The sequence below is a fragment of the Oryzias latipes genome, chromosome 18 (genome assembly GCF_053564925.1).
Source record: "Oryzias latipes strain Hd-rR chromosome 18, Olatipes_Hd-rR_3.1".
NCBI lineage: Eukaryota > Metazoa > Chordata > Actinopteri > Beloniformes > Adrianichthyidae > Oryzias > Oryzias latipes.
The window spans coordinates 19,907,501-19,923,983 of record NC_136254.1 but is presented as its reverse complement, the minus strand read 5'-3'; the positions used below and the strand labels follow the sequence as shown (position 1 = coordinate 19,923,983).

The following is a 16,483-nucleotide window of genomic DNA, read 5'->3' as shown; positions in this document are numbered from 1 at the left end:
AAAATACTACACACAATTCAATTTCTCCTATGTTTCATGTAGCTAAATATGGTTTCAATAGTGAAATGTGCATATATTCAGTCTATTATTGTTATCTATTCTGTTAATATGATTTGCCTTTGCTCCTGCATTTTGTTAAATCCATTTCTCCCAAACGTGCGACTTATATTCCGGTGCAACTTGTATATGATGTTTTCTTCTTTACTATACATTTTTTGGCAGCTGCGACTTATACTACGGAGAAACCTATAGTCTGAAAAAATGGTAAACTTCTTTAAACCTTGTGAAATCTCATTCCTATTTAGTCTCTATGCTTATTGGCCAGTCTTGTCCCAGGAGCAACATAAGATGGAGAGATACACTTTTGTCTGACTGTGTTTGTCGGGCTTATTTGATAATGCTGCTTTCATTCAGTTCATTTCCATCCCTGTGTTGCCTGCAATTCGATATGCTCTCTCTTGCAGTTTTGTTGTTTGCTTTTCATTACTTTCTTCATTAGCGTGAACAAACATCTTTGTAAGAATTCTCTTTCGGGTATCGCTCCATGTCAGCACATTTCCACTTCCTTGATCTGAGACAGCGGGAAAAACGGAGAGAGAAACTGAGCGAATCAAGAGGAGAACCAATTAATTGTATTATTCCAGGCTACAAGTTAAATCCCCTGCATGAATGCAGCAGGGAGCGGTAGGGAGTTTTTCTTAGGGGTGAGCGCACGGGGAGCAAAACGACAGGAGAGCTGAGACGATAACAGCGAGATAGATGAAGTGGATAGAGGAACACTCGGTACAGGGGTTGCAACCGAGTGAGGCGAGCGTTGGTGGTTTGTAAGAAAAGGAGAGAATGATGGAGAACAAGAACAGAGGGATGGAGCTATACAGTTGCCCCGTTCAAGTTCAGTGGAGTGGAGTATTTAATCTAACATGATGAACGAGCTATTGGAAACATCATCTTTCCACCTCCTCCCTTACCACCCCTACCCCGTCTCTTACAGACTGTAAGCCCTGCGATGAAGCCGTATTTAAGGTCACTTAAACACCAAGATAGAGAAAAGGAGGAGGTGCAGTGTTTGGCACACACCTTTATTTGAAGAAAAATCTCTCTGCCATGGAGTGGATCATAAGCAAATCGGTACAAGCAGAGAGACATGTTCAATGCTGTATCATCCCATGCATCACAGGGTTGATGTGGTCTGTCTTCTGTTCAGCAGCAGAAGGAATGATTGACGGCTCAGTGATTGTATCATGTTTTCGTACACAAAGTTTGTATTAGTCTTCAAGTCATTTCTCATAAACAGGATGATCTTTTTTCTCAAGTACTTAGTTTAGATTTTTTTCCGTATTTTGATACATTGGCAGAAAACTGACTTCAAGGATGTAGCTGGCGAAAGAACTGTGAACGTGTTAGAAATCCATGAACGTTTCTTCGTTTATCACAGGGTTACATTCTAAAAATAATCCGCAATTGGGGAAATCTGCAATGTAGGATTATAGATGTTTAAAGGCTGTAATACTCCTCACTTTAGTTTTCTCAGACAGACATAAACATTTTCACATTTTTCTCTCTTGGTCAAGCACTCAAAGTTCCAACCCTCATAAGTCCAGGATGGAATAATGCAAACAGAATTTAAGCAATTGAAAATATAAGTGAATGTGGCAAGCTAAACACATTCTGTACAGGAGTACTGTAACACAGAGATTGACTGATGCAAAACAATGTTGTGCTGTAAAAAAAATAATAAGCAAAATTGCTCTGAAAAAAATCTGGGACTCAGCGAGATTGGAAAAGGTATACAGTGATCCCTCGCTATAACACGGTTTACTTTTCACGGTTTCGCTACTTCACGGATTTGCATTGTGCATTGTGTTCTGCATTCTGATTGGCTAAAAAGTCACTCTGCTTTTTCTCTACCTGTGCGTCAATAACGTTGCAGTTTAATATGTACACGTACGTAATACAGCTTGCCAAATTTACAACACGTACGTGCAAATTCTCTTGCAATTTCGATTTTCTCTAAAACCCATAGAAAAAGAGCGACAACAACTGCCTATCACTATGTTCTTCTCCCGAACAAACACAGCTGCACTGCGGGCTTCAAAAGAAGAAAACACTGCAGAGCGGAGTCAGGATGCAGCGGCTCAGTCTTGTAGAGCAGTGAAATACACCTGAGTCACTATTTGTCCGACTGTTCTTTGTATTTTCTATAATCATTTTAAATCTCCTCCCGTATAATTCAATTACTCTCGGGCCGCGGTGGATGGGGCTAATCTCGGCGATTTGAAGCCTTCTGTTCACGGTGATGATTAAAATTATTATTTGACAGTACAGTTATTTGTTGAAAAAACTTTTCTAAAGTACTTTTATTTGTGAAACAAATGCTTGAGCCTGTAAAATGGTTTGTTCTTTCTTTTCAATGTATAATAGAGTTTTTAATTGTATAATACTTGTTAAAAAAATAGGTTTCTACATCACGGATTTTTCCTATCACGGGTTCTTTTTGGAACGTAACCCCCGCAAAAAACAAGGGTTTACTGTACCGAGATATAACAACGTAACACTGTGTAGATATAAATTGATCCTCTCACTAGTTTTCTGTACTAAGTATGATAGTTTGTTAAACATATTCTGGTTAAACGGAGGATGATGGAAGCAGTGCTCTTATTGTAGATGACAAAATTCTTTGCTGAGAAAAATAGGGAAAAACAACAAATGAAATGGAGCAGGAAACAATTCTTAAACATTAACTGGTTAGAAAAAATGCTTTGGTTTTACTGCCAAGTTCTGTCACCATTGCACTCTGACAGTGTGATAGTGAAATTGCGGCCCACGAGCTCCCTTATTCTAGTGTTTATCAACCGCGCCAACGATCCTGGTCCCAACTCAGAGGCATATTTCTAATGAACTCCTGCCGCTCTGCAGAAACTATGTCCTAGAAAAATGACCAAGATTTTTTGAGTTGGGCTAAAAAAAGAAGCATCATAATAATTAAAACATCACAATGGTATTGATTTAAAAAGAGCTCAACCGAGGGTCAGAGTGGGTCTTTAAACCCTTTTTAATGTTAAAATACTGTTGTCACTTATTCCCATTAACCCATCTGACCAATTGCCTGTCGCTTTGTCCTTCAATTCCTTTAGGGTAGTGCTATCATTTAACATTGGCCAACTGTTTTGTTTCGTCTGATGTACCTTATAAAACTGGTGCTTCTTATGGTCTAGAAAATACAGTAGAGTGGTTAATTTCATGTACAGTACAGAGCAAAAGTTTGGACACACCTCCTCATTCAAATGAATGGGAAGGTGTGTCCAAACTTTTGCTCTGTACTGTAGTTTCATGTAGTAGGGAGTATGTATATGAGCAAATGATGATGAAGACTCACTTTAATAGAAGTCTACAGAGGAACCACTCAATAATTTACTGAAAGTAATGTTGAACAGTTTTCAGATTCAATATTTCTATGGACGATACCCAAATATTGACCAAATCAAATTAAATATTTGAACTAAAAGAAGCTATAAAAATAAAGGAGAAGAAAAAAGCACTGCTGGGGGTGAAGGCAAAGCAATCAGGTGACCAAAAAACCTTTGGGTTTAGTGAAGCCATTGGATGGTTAGAATACCCCATTGTTGTGTAAATTGTTAGCTATTCACAACATGGGGTTAGGACATGTTGAATGCTGTGCAAAAAGCAATATTTTGACTTCGACTTCCTTGTGTTTTGCATGTTTATCACTGTCTCCTTGGCCTTTCTCCTTCTCTTTGGAAGGAGAAAGTCTTTGGAAGACTAATATATTTTTTTTCTCTATTGAAAGAATATTTTTCTAAACCTCTCAGTGAGACAGTCATAGCCTTCCGAGCAGCTTTGGTGAGCATGCAATTGAAAATAGAGGAGGTTGAATTTATTTTTTTGTTTCTTTCAGAAAAGATGTGTGCAGGAAAGTGAGTCTTTTTTCACAACAAAATTGGATTGCTTAAAAAAAATCATAAATGAATGCATAATAATACTTGGTGTCACTTTGACTATGTTTTAAGGCTGTAGATGTGATAACATGTCTCCCACTAGTCATAACAAAATCCCTTCTTTCATATAGGATGTTTACCATTGAGTCTGCACTTCCAACTCTGAGCGAAGTCTGCTACCAACCCTTTACCCCTCGTGCCTTTGGCTTTCTCTTTCCATCCCTCCTTTCCTTCATCCTTGGTGAAATAATTGGAGAGGGCATCAGGCCACCTCACATATGGGGTGGGTAACGAGTGGTGAGGGCTGGGTGCCCGCTCACCCCCAACTCTCTAATTGGCTGCCCAGAAGGAATAAGGGTCATATAGGTGGCTGTTTGCCCTCTTTGCACAGAAATCCAGAAAGGAAGGAAGGCATTGTACACACATGTGCATACATCACACTTCTCCGTCCGTCCTTAAGACCAAACCAGAAGTCCACTTTAGATTGGAATTTTTTGGGGGTTTTGACTGAGTTTGGCTTACAGTGCCACTCCATCATTACCATATCATGCATATTCAAATCTCTGAACACACTTAAAAGAGCAATAACTTTCCTCAGGCATAATTGAAGGGCACGTTTCTGCTGCCCCCAAGCTCTCACATCAAAAGCTTTATCTCAATTAGTACCTGGCTATACTGAAATTCCAAAGTCTCTCACATTTTTCCCATCTCTTCTGTCTTCCCCTCCTAAGATCAGAGTGTCCTAATTACCCATAAGCCTTCACAGGAGCCGAGTTCTCCGTGATTATATGCCATCGTCTTGTCTCTGTATCACTGACCGTTAAGATGGGAGAACAATGACTCCTACTTTTCTCCAAATTTTATCTGAAAAGTGTAAATGGAGAGAATGATCAGCACAGTCAAGGTTTTGACAACCCCCATCCCATTGACCCCACATCGCTAAAAAGATCAGGCTGAAGTGTCTTCACTGCAAATATTTAACAGACTGCCATCAAGTGCTACTCAATGTCAAATTTACCTACAAAGTTTGACAAAAATTATTTTTGCAAAGAAACACAGAGGCAGTGTCCAAATGTACTCCCTAACCCACCGGAAAGTCTATATTGTGCAGAACTGTATTTTGTCCTGGCTTTAAATCCAATTCAAACCCATACTCACTACATTTTTTTTAAAGCCCAAATTGATGTCAACCATTTACTAAAGTAAATCTGTTGGCCATCTCCCTTGTTGCGTCTCTGCTTTTCGCAGAGACTTCTGGGAAATTTCCAGGGCACTCGATTTTGAAATGGTAGATTCAGACAGCGCTACAAAATGGCGAAAGCACTATATGGTGCACTATGTAGTGAGTAGTGAAAAAAGTCGGACACGACCTGTGTCTGTACGTGCAAGATATTTTTTGCGGCAGTCAAGGATGTAAGTTTAGTCTGCGTTCCACAGGTGTCTCTGTTCCATAAACACCCCAGCACAAAAAAGAGAACAGAGACCAGAAATCACAGACAGGCCTGCTGCTGACCTCAGCACATCTTATCTGGTACCACATGCAGGTTTCACTGTTTACTCTGCAGCAGGCATGCATATTTCACAATACAATAGTCATGCACATATATGGAATCAAGTAAATGCATAATCAAGAGCATACAAATATAATGGAAACCTTGTTCACCTCCACAATGCATAACAAGGCGCTGTAAAACAAAAAGCAAAAAAGTATGCAAAATCGCAGAGAAAAAGAGCCACAATGTCATGAAAGGTGAATCGCAATATAGCGGGGGACCATTTTACATTTTAGTCATGACCAATGTAGTGATACACACCAGTTTTTCTCAAAAACTTCTGGTAAATTTCCAGAGTCTCAGACCCCAACAAAATGGCGAACGCCCTATTTTTTTTGCACCAACCAGGGAGTGAATTCAGTCAGCATGAATCCCTTTTCCCCACTCACACAAACACACACATGCAAAACCTTTTTTCCCCCACCAAAACACACCCAATCAATATGGACGGTGTCAGTTCATTTTGCTCATTGTTTGCTGTAATTAGTGTAAAGTGTTTGGCTGGAGAGAAGCAGTCGGCCCAGAAAACACAGATGATTTATTGCTGGCACTGCATCCTGGTGCTTAACTCTTCTGCTTTAAGCAGAATCTTTTTATACTCTTCAGCTGTATTGGTGTAACTATAGCTTTGTTCTGCCTTTTTCTTCCTTTTTTTCCATTAGACGACCCTTTCAACCGTCTCCCTTACTAGGGATTACAGGGACCTTTTTTCAACCATCCTCTGTTCTCTCCTTCCATTCTCTTTGTGTTTGTATTGTAATTCTTGTGTTGGAGCAAAGTATTATTTCTTGGATTGTAATGTGGTGTTCATGTATGTGTTATTTTTCCTTAGATATGTTGGTGTGTGCGCTTCCTCTATCTTCCAGTTTTGTTTTTCTTTTTTGACTTTGAGCTCTAGGCTATAAAACATGTTATGAACTACTGCGAGTGTTGGGGGTCAAGTGGAAAATGGTGGGTGTGGTGTGGTGCAGTACAGTGGAACTTGTGAAAAGTGTTGCTCTGCATCTTTTGGAAACTGGGCATCAGGAAACATTTAAGCTAAAAGCTCTGGTTGGATTAAAGTCCCTTGACACAGCTTTGGCTTTTTATAAAAGTTTGTTTCTATGCCCAGGTATAAATACACACAAGTGCACTTTTGATTCAACGCTACGGACCAAATGCTTTTTGTCTGCTTCTGTCTTCCTTGGGTTCTTGTTTTTGCATGATTAAATTAAAGATGAAAGAGCTAAAAACCATCCTTGTGCAGATTCTTTGCAACATGCAATTTTTTACATGTGCGATGACTCACAGAAAGTCAACACAAAAGATCTCAATGTGACTCTTAGTGTTTATCTTTCTTTATAAAAAATATGAGGAATTATCTGTTGATATAATGTCTTGACAAAATCAATTTTGAAAGATCACAGTAACTGTTTTAAACAAAAGGAACAGAAAAATCTTTTGTCATTGCCGTCAAGCCATGTTAGAGCGGAGGATTTGACAGTCACCTGTCACTCAAAGAACCATGTTACCCCCAAAGAAATCAGATGGAAAGTAAAGTTATGAATTTTTAAAAGCTTACTGCTTCCTACTCTTCTATACCTAAAAGAAAAGTCAATAGAAATACATTTTCAACTTTTAGCCATGTGTTAGGATTCATGTGTCTGAATACTTTGAATACATCTTCAATCTACCATTTCTTGTTTTTTAGTTAAATCCAAATTTGATTCTTTTCAAAACTGCAACCAGCAACAAGCTCTGTGTAAAGAGCAGTTGTGGCCAAACTTTCTAAAACTTGCATTTGAATAACCTTCTAAAATCTGTTTACAAGTTGTCCTTCATTAATCGCACGAGTTACGCCCAAAAATAACTCGCAGTATGCGAAATCGCAGAGTAGTCAGCTTTACTTTTTAAAAATTCGGTAACGCTTTCTTTTACAGTACAGTACTTACAGTGTACTTAAGTGGTATTTACATGGTACTTATAGTGTAACTACTGGGTACTTTCAGGGTACTTACATGGTACTTTTTATGGAATTTACTGGGTACTTACAGTGTGTTTACATGGTACTTTCTATGGGACTTTACTGGGTACTTACATGGTACTTTTTGTGTCTACTCTGTACTTACATGGTACTTACTGTGTATTTATATGGTACTATTTGGTTCATACCTATGTGGTACATACTGGGTATTTATAATATTCTTACTGGGTATTTACATGTTGTGCAAAGGTGTCTTTTATGGTACTTACCACATGTAAGAACAAGATAAGTACAAATAAAGTACCTTGACCTTTAGGTCTGCACTCGCTGCACGTTTCATGGTATTTACCATCAATTTATCACAGAAACTACCCCTTAAGTACACTGAAACTGTAACTGTAAAAGAAAGTCAGCCCTATTTCCACTCTATTACACGGTACTTTCAGTACAAAATACCGGGTATGTTCACTTGAATAGTACTTGGTACTTACCCCTTAAGTACAATGAAACTGTAACTGTAAAAGAAAGTCAGCCCTATTTCCACTCTATTACATGGTACTTTCATTACTAAATACAGGGTATGTTCACTTGAATATTACTTGGTACCTACCCCTTAAGTACAATGAAACTGTAACTGTAAAAGAAAGTCAGCCCTATTTCCACTCTATTCCATGGTACTTTCAGTAGTAAATGCTGGGTATGTACATGTATTACCTTCCCGTACAGTGTACATGAACACACTTGGTCTTCTGACCTCACCACATGAGACAATGCTAACCTGTTGGTAAGGGTAAAGTTACTACATTGTAAAAAAAATATACTGGCCTGATTACTTCTTGTAACATGAGGCAAGTTTAAAGAGAAACAAGACAGCAGTGAAAACAACAATCTTTAATATGATACGTGTCTGCAGCATACAAAGTGTCATCACAATGAAATAGGTTTTAAGTACAAAACAATGCAAAGGAGCTTTCCAAAAAACACATTATTAGCCTGAGGGTCGTGCTTTTTGTCCATCAAAATTCTTTCAGCAGAGTTTGGTAACGGTGCAGGACTTCTTCAGGGTTTGTAACTGCAAGAAAATTCACAATATGAGCTCAAGTGAACATAAAAAGCATAACGACTTTGATGAAGTACAAAATATATTTTACTTATTTAATCATTTCTGTAATGAGTTTAATAAATTTCTGTGAATTCTTTATCGCTTTGACTGTAACGCTTGAAATTAATCAATTATCCTCATTTATGAACATGACAATAAATTATTCACAACTTTATATTTTAGTTACATAAACAAGAACAACAAAAAAGAAATCAAAGAAAAAAAAATCAAAATTGCCATAAAAAAATCTAATTTGTTTAGACAAAGAATGACAAAAACAATGTTTTAATTGGCAATTACTGTGTGTATTTCGTCTTTATAAATATTATTCGCACCTACAATTTGCATTAGCATGAAAACCATTGCAGTGTAAAAGAAGAGGAAAAAATAAATAAATTATGTTTATTCACAAAAATATGTTTTAATTTTCATACAGTTACATTCACTGTTGGGTGGTATTGTTGTCTCTATCATATTTGAAAATAAATAAATAAATAAAAATAAAATAAAACGGCGAAAGAAAAGAAAATGGGGAAAAGGCAGTTAAATTCTTCATTAATGTAAATAATATGTCCACTTGGAGGATTTAACTTACTTTAGCTTACTCTCCTGTGACTTCACGGATTCGTCTGGAATGTCTTCTTCACCATTACTGATCTAAAGCGGTAAAAAGACGGAAGTACGTCATCATTATTTTAAATAAACGCCTTTCTTTGATTTTCCCAGAAAGACGTGTGCTCAGTCAAACGAACACAGAACAGACTTTATCATTTAGGCTACGTGCTTGTTTTACAGGTGCCACTCTCCGGGTAAGTAACAACAATGTTTGTAGATTTTCATTACAAACTTTGAAAATATATACATGAAATAACTGAAATTATTGCAGTAAGGTAGACATGCTCTTACGTCACGTTTCAAACACAGAGATAGTGGCTTGAAATCACGAGGTTAGCTTCTTTATAAAGTTTGATCAGTTTAAATATTTGCATGTAATTTATCCAATATTTTAAAAAAACAAAAACACTGGCTTACCTGCCAGATGAAGAGAAATTCAAACTGTTGCGCGCACCTCGAGGCTCTCCGGATTAATCTGCACGTTTACTTTGGGGGTAGTTGTGCTGCATTCAAGTGCGCTGGGAATGTGCAACTTTACTTGCCCCGACCTACTTAACAAAAACACACACTCGGGGTGTTTTTAGTATTAAAAGTATATATTTAGCCTTGTTGTTTTACATATTTTCCTGACATTATATAATATATATTAAAACAAGTTCATTTTTAGAACAATATTTTAAAAAAACACAAGTTTTGAATAATTTATTATCATGTTTTTAAATGAGGATAATTGATTAATTTCAAGCATTACAGTCAAAACGATAAAAAAATTCATAGAGATTTATCAAACTCATTACAGAAATGATTAAATAAGTAAAATTTATTTTGTATTTCATCAAAGTCGTTGTGCTTTTTATGTTCACTTGAGCTCATATTGTGAATTTTCTTGCAGTTACAAACCCTGAAGAAGTCTTGCACCGTTACCAAACTCTGCTGAAGGAATTTGGATGGACAAAAAGCACGACCCTCAGGCCAATAATGTGTTTTTTAGAATTCTCCTTTGTACTGTTTTGTACTTAAAACCTATTTCATTGTGATGACACTTTGTATGCTGCAGACACGTATCATATTAAAGATTGTTGTTTTCACTGCTGTCTTGTTTCTCTTTAAACTTGCCTCATGTTACAAGAAGTAATCAGGCCAGTATATTTTTTTTACAATGTAGTTACTTTACCCTTACCAACAGGTTAGCATTGTCTCATGTGGTGAGGTCAGAAGACCAAGTGTGTTCATGTACACTGTACGGGAAGGTAATACATGTACATACCCAGCATTTACTACTGAAAGTACCATGGAATAGAGTGGAAATAGGGCTGACTTTCTTTTACAGTTACAGTTTCATTGTACTTAAGGGGTAAGTACCAAGTACTATTCAAGTGAACATACCCGGTATTTAGTAATGAAAGTACCATGTAATAGACTGGAAATAGGGCTGACTTTCTTTTACAGTTACAGTTTCATTGTACTTAAGGGGTAGTTTCTGTGGTAAATTGATGGTAAATACCATGAACCATACAAGTGCAGACCTAAAGGTCAAAGTACTTTATTTGTACTTACTTTGTTCTTACATGTGGTAAGTACCATAAAAGACACCTTTGCACAACATGTAAATACCCAGTAAGAATATTATAAATACCCAGTATGTACCACATAGGTATGAACCAAATAGTACCATATAAATATACAGTAAGTACCATGTAAGTACAGAGTAGACACAAAAAGTACCATGCAAGTACCCAGTAAAGTCCCATAAAAAAGTACCATGTAAACACACTGTAAGTACCCGGTAAATTCCATAAAAAGTACCATGTAAGTACCCTGAAAGTACCCAGTAGTTACACTATAAGTACCATGTAAATACCACTTAAGTACACTGTAAGTACTGTACTGTAAAAGAAAGCGTTACCAAAAATTCTTAGATGTTTCAGATGTTTTGGGCTGTAAAACTCCTGACTACACACTTGCTACAATTCTCTCAGACAGACATGAGCATATTCCCACTTTTCTTTCTTGTTTAAGCTCAAAGTTCACAAGAAAAGTAAGTCCAGTATTAGAGAATGAAACCAAATAACTTTAAAAGTTGAACGCATTCTGTAGAAGACACAGCAGGGAGGAGATTGATAGACAAATGTCTTGTGGCAATCAGGATAAAGAACACCATGCGTTATTTGAATAAATTAAAAGAACCAAAATGAAACAAAAAAAAATTGGCAAAGCCACAAAGTGTGAACCGCTGTTTAGCAAGGGATCACTGCATAACTTTTAGTTGTTAAAGTAAACAAAAGTATTGCTGTGCAGCTTGAATTCTGTTTATTAATCTTTTTTTCATGCTCTGGTGTTGTGAGCTCTAAGGGCAGATATCTCCCTCAACTACCTCATCTGGATCTTATAGCCCTCATCTTTTAATTTCCTTGTTCTTTGTAGCCCTGCTAATGATCACAGGAGTCCAGTCCACACAACAGAACATGCAAATGAAACGCTGCTGACAGAATTGAACAATATTGAACAAAGATGAGTATAACCCAGGAGAAAAATAAACTCAAGATTCTTGGTAACAATGCCCAGAGATGGTCTCTGCTCCGAAATAAAAAAGGTTGACTTCATCTATGCACAGATTTAAAGTGACAACATGGCCCTTCACTGTCATTCATGTCCCGTATAATATTCTGACCAGAGGGAGTGCTGATGGCGCTTTCTGACCTTGCTCCCTTACATTATGCTAAAGTATGCTAACTACCTCCAGGCTAATATTGCAAAGTTAAACACGTAGGCAATATCTGTAGAGGACTTTCATAACACCTACTGGGTTTTACTGTAAGAATGCTGGTTTTTCAAAGGGACATCCATTAATCCTTTTAAAGTGTAATTTTTGCTGTCTTTGTCCAGGACTATAAAGCGGGGTTAGGTATCAGTGAAGTTGAGCTGACTGCTGCCAACATTAGAGATATGGACCGCAGGGGCTTTGAGATCAACACACCGTTCAAGAATTTCTGGTAGGTTTGCTCTTCACTTGCTTCCTCAGCATATGTTTACACAGCGTGTTAATGTATAAGAGGGAGTAAGCCTGATTTACACTGGTCCCTCAGCGTTGCATTTCCCTCAAGTTGCTTGGGGAGTGCCTGTCTCGAAAGTCAGTTAGTTTTCACTGCCTCCGTTTCCTCTGTTGAGCCCCCCCCCAGCTTCCAGAAGAGCCACCCCTGTAGCATCAACATCCAATGTGGCAATCTGGCCCGTGCCCTCTCTTTGCAAAATGCCTGTCTTGTGTCATTATTAATGTTATGTTTTTGTGCTTCCAAAATTAAACACAACAAATAACTCCGTCGTTCATTTTCGCCATGGACGTCAGTGTCATCTGCGGTGCAGAACAGAGTTTTTTGTTTTATTGAGACCCGTTTATTGGTTTTCTGGCTTTTTGCCATGAATTTGATGCCTTGATGGACGAACCAGAAATTGTATTCCTATGTAAAGTTTGCGTTGCGGAGGGATGGGCATCAGACGTAGGCATTGAAGAAGGCATTCCAATTGATTCCAATTGATAAATAAACGTGATTTTTTTTTTTTTTGTGTTAGTGTATCTCAACAGAGACTCACTGCAGACAGACCAGCGTAAATCCAGTGTAAGGTTCATCTTATGATTACAGTGTTGTCCTTATTTGAAGGCTCTCTTGGATGCACAGAATGCCAAAGAGACTCAATTAGCTTGTCTTACATCATTAGATATGAGGTCACACAAAGCAAATGAAATTCCAGAAAAGGACAAGTGCAATCCAAGACATACTGAGATTTAACAGTTTCTCTGCATTCAGCTTTTTACTAAAATATTTTATGAGATTTAAGTTTTAAATTGATTTATGTCATGACAAGACAACGTGTTAACACCCCTCTCTCTTTTTCTTGAAAACCACTTTTTCCAGCATCTTTTGCATAAGAGTACCAACCAAATCCATTTCTTGGAATGTTGGTGACTACTGTGCACATACCCTGATATAGATTGGGTGATTATAGGATGTTGACAGTGATATTTAAGTATAGGCAAAAAAGGCAGAAAAAACCTTAGAAACACTTTGATTTTGAAATTGAGGTGATTTTGCTTAAATTTTCAAGTAATTCCTTAATTATTTGTGTCTTAACCAAAATCTGTACTGTAATCCTATATTTAAAATGGTAAAAAACTATTACTGTAATCATTTGGACTTTTCAAGAAAAAAATGGTTAGTTTATAACATATTTTAGTTTTATTTATTTATTTATTTTAAATGATTGTTTTTGAATAAACTAGATTGTTGCCTAAAAATGGTTCTAAAAGTTTAGATCAGGCTGACCAGGGGCAATTTATTATTATTTTTAAAATAAGCAATAGTTTAAAATAAAAAAAAAGGTTTATAGGACATGATGATAAAACGTTTCCTCGTATCAGAAAGGAAAACTGATGAAACCTGCAGAAACATTTGTCATAAACACTGGTGTATATGGTGTACTCTGTTGTCCAGCATGAAGGGAAGCTTTTGCAACATTGCTTAGCATTCAACTGTGGTTGCTCAAGGGGTTTTCAAGCTTTATAGTGGTTGCTGGCTCTGATGCTGCCACTCCAAAAGATGATTGCAAATAAAAAGTGACCCTTCTGCTACAGACTTACAGAGGACTTGCAAATTCTTGCCAGAAGCCCTGGAAGTCCCACGCTTCTACAACAGGGAGGGTGTAGTTTTTTCCTTCTCGTGCGCAACTCATTGAATTTTTTAAGCCATTCAGCGGGCTTCCTTTTTGGCCAGTTTCTAGATGTTCAAATCTACTATTCTAAATTGAAGAACCCACGCTTCCCTCTGTTTGCCAATTTCTGTTTTGGTGCTCGGAGTCCAACCTTTCTTTTCCCCCTGACGTATCCTTTCTCTATCTTTGCTCGTTTCTCTGCGCACACCCTCTAGCACCTCTCTCCTGCTGCCCTCCCAAAAGGATTCTTCTAGCTCCTCCGGGTCAACGCTGATCCAAGCCTGGCTATTAAAGAAACGCCTCACAAAACTGTTGCGGAGGATGTTCTTGTGTAGTTGATCTCCTCCGTTTCACAAATACTTGTGTTTCTACCCATCTGAATCCACCTGTGTCTTAATAAAAACTAAGGAGGCGTTCACCACCGCCTCACAGTTTATCCTTAGAAATCATTGTCTTATCTGCTTGATTTGGTCACATTTTAAAGTTTTGTTTAACACACTTTTAAATATAATTGGAGACAAAGAATGTGTAGTTCAAATTTAGGGAGGTATACATGTGCGCTGCCATGGCCTATGACTAGTTGGAGGAAAAAACCTTATTCTACATAAATGCAAATTACAAGCATTTGTTTACATGTTGTCATAGTAGGCCTATGTGGCTCCTACTTGTGTCTTTTTATGTATTGTCGATTGAATTTTGACACTAATTGCATAAACACTTGATTTTGGTGTGTTACTTTAAACTTTAAACTTTGACCTTTATTTGTTTTGCACTTTTTCATTTGAGTTGAAGTTGAAGCACAAAGTGCTTTACATAAAAGCAAAAAAATGCTCAAGAAAAAACATGTCTCTATTTTGAAACATTGTTTAAAAACGGAAAATGACCCCCACAATGGATGTTCACACAAAATTAGCTCCACTCCCTCCCCAATTCCTCCCTCCACCCACCCAGTTCCCCTAATTTAACAGTTATACAAAAGACTTAAGGCAATGACTTTAGACACCAAACACTGCATGTTGGCACCACACACACAACACATACACACTACACACAGAGGGACCCGGGGGAGGGGGGGGGGTGCTTGACAGCAGTGGGGCCAGCCACCCCACTGGAGACCTTCCATTGTACCTGCACCACAAACAGTGCACACCACAACACATAGGTGGGATTGGGGGGGTGGGTGTAGGGTTGTGCCGATGGACGATATCATCGTCCATCGTGATGGGTGACTGACATCCCGATGGAGAGACCACCATCGTGATGCCACGCCCCCGCCACGTTGCGCGTCGACACCATAAGCCGCGGTTACATGTACAAAATATCCTGATGGGATCAATGGTCGGATTAGAATCCAACCGTGTACATGGGCCCAGAAAAATGTTTTCAGAATATAAAAACGTTCACTAAGGTCACAATTTCGGTCGGAATAAATCATTCGCACACGCGCAGTATTCGCACATGCGCAGTTTGAAAACCGGAAGAGGATACAACTTCCGCCGAGCGGCTTTTTTTCCAAACTTTATTGAAGGTAACAATTCAATACAAAACGATAACAGCGCCGAGCGGCTATATGCATTGACATGTCAGCTCGGTAAAATACGAGACGATCTTCTAAACGTGCTTTTAATAATGTTACGGTTATTATGAAAAACCTGTTCGCTCATCATTTGAATTTTAATCCGTGTGGTCAGTGCTTTTTCTGAACGAAGCCAGGATTAGCAGTATGCTAACACGGGCTAACAACATTAGCTTTGGGTGGCGCTGCATCCTGTGAATAACATCAGCCTTTATTTAGTCGGGACACGACTGGAAACACAAATCCACGTGATTGATTGAATGTTTTCTAAGGACTGAGCGACATTTCTGCTTTGAAGCTCAAACCGCTGTGTGTGCTGACGATCCGAACTGTGCTCAGACACACGTTTAGACCCGGTTCTGAGTTCGGTTGCTTGTACCCCTAGAGCTGCGGGACGGATCGCAGTCTTAAATCTCCCACACATAGCGCTCATGTAACAAAGCACCCCCCCCCCCCCCCCTTCCCATCAAACATAAAGCTGTAAATCCGCCCTCCGCCGGTCCACTTCGCTAGTTCAGTGCAGGAGCGGACTACTTCTTTTCTATTTTGCTTGTTACTTTTTCTGTTAAAGTCACTTCCCTCAGTTTATACTGGATCATCGCGGATTAACCATTAGTTGGGAAATAAAATGAAAAAAGCAAAATAACGAATAGCAGTTATATAAGAACGGAAAATGTAAAAATACCCCCCCCCCCCGACGATGTCATCGTCCATCCCGATGGTTGACAGCAAACATCGTCAACGGCCAAATTAGGGGACATCGCCCAACCCTAGGTGGGTGTCACTTTGTGGTGACGGGAGACAATCAGAAGAATGTGGTTGTGTGTTAGGGTGCATGGGTGGAGACATGCCTGTGGGCTACCTCTCCGGGGCCCGCTGAGGCTCAGCCTCCCTTTTGCAGAGTGGGGAGGGCATCGGGGGTGAATACGGGAGGAAGGGTTGAGGAATGTGTGTGGTGAAGGGGCGGTAGAGGATAGTGTAGTGTGGGGGGCAAAGGGGTGGAACTGTGGT

At 38.6% G+C, this 16,483-nt stretch overlaps 1 protein-coding gene across 1 annotated transcript in view; it reads left to right on the top strand.

Moving 5' to 3' along the window:
* arap2 (ArfGAP with RhoGAP domain, ankyrin repeat and PH domain 2) overlaps positions 1-16,483 on the top strand; it is a 181,467-nt gene that overhangs the window by 44,075 nt on the left and 120,909 nt on the right. The window contains exon 10 of the mRNA XM_023966122.2: positions 12,076-12,182. Coding sequence (XP_023821890.1) covers positions 12,076-12,182 — 107 coding nt within the window. The remainder of the gene's footprint in view (positions 1-12,075; positions 12,183-16,483) is intronic.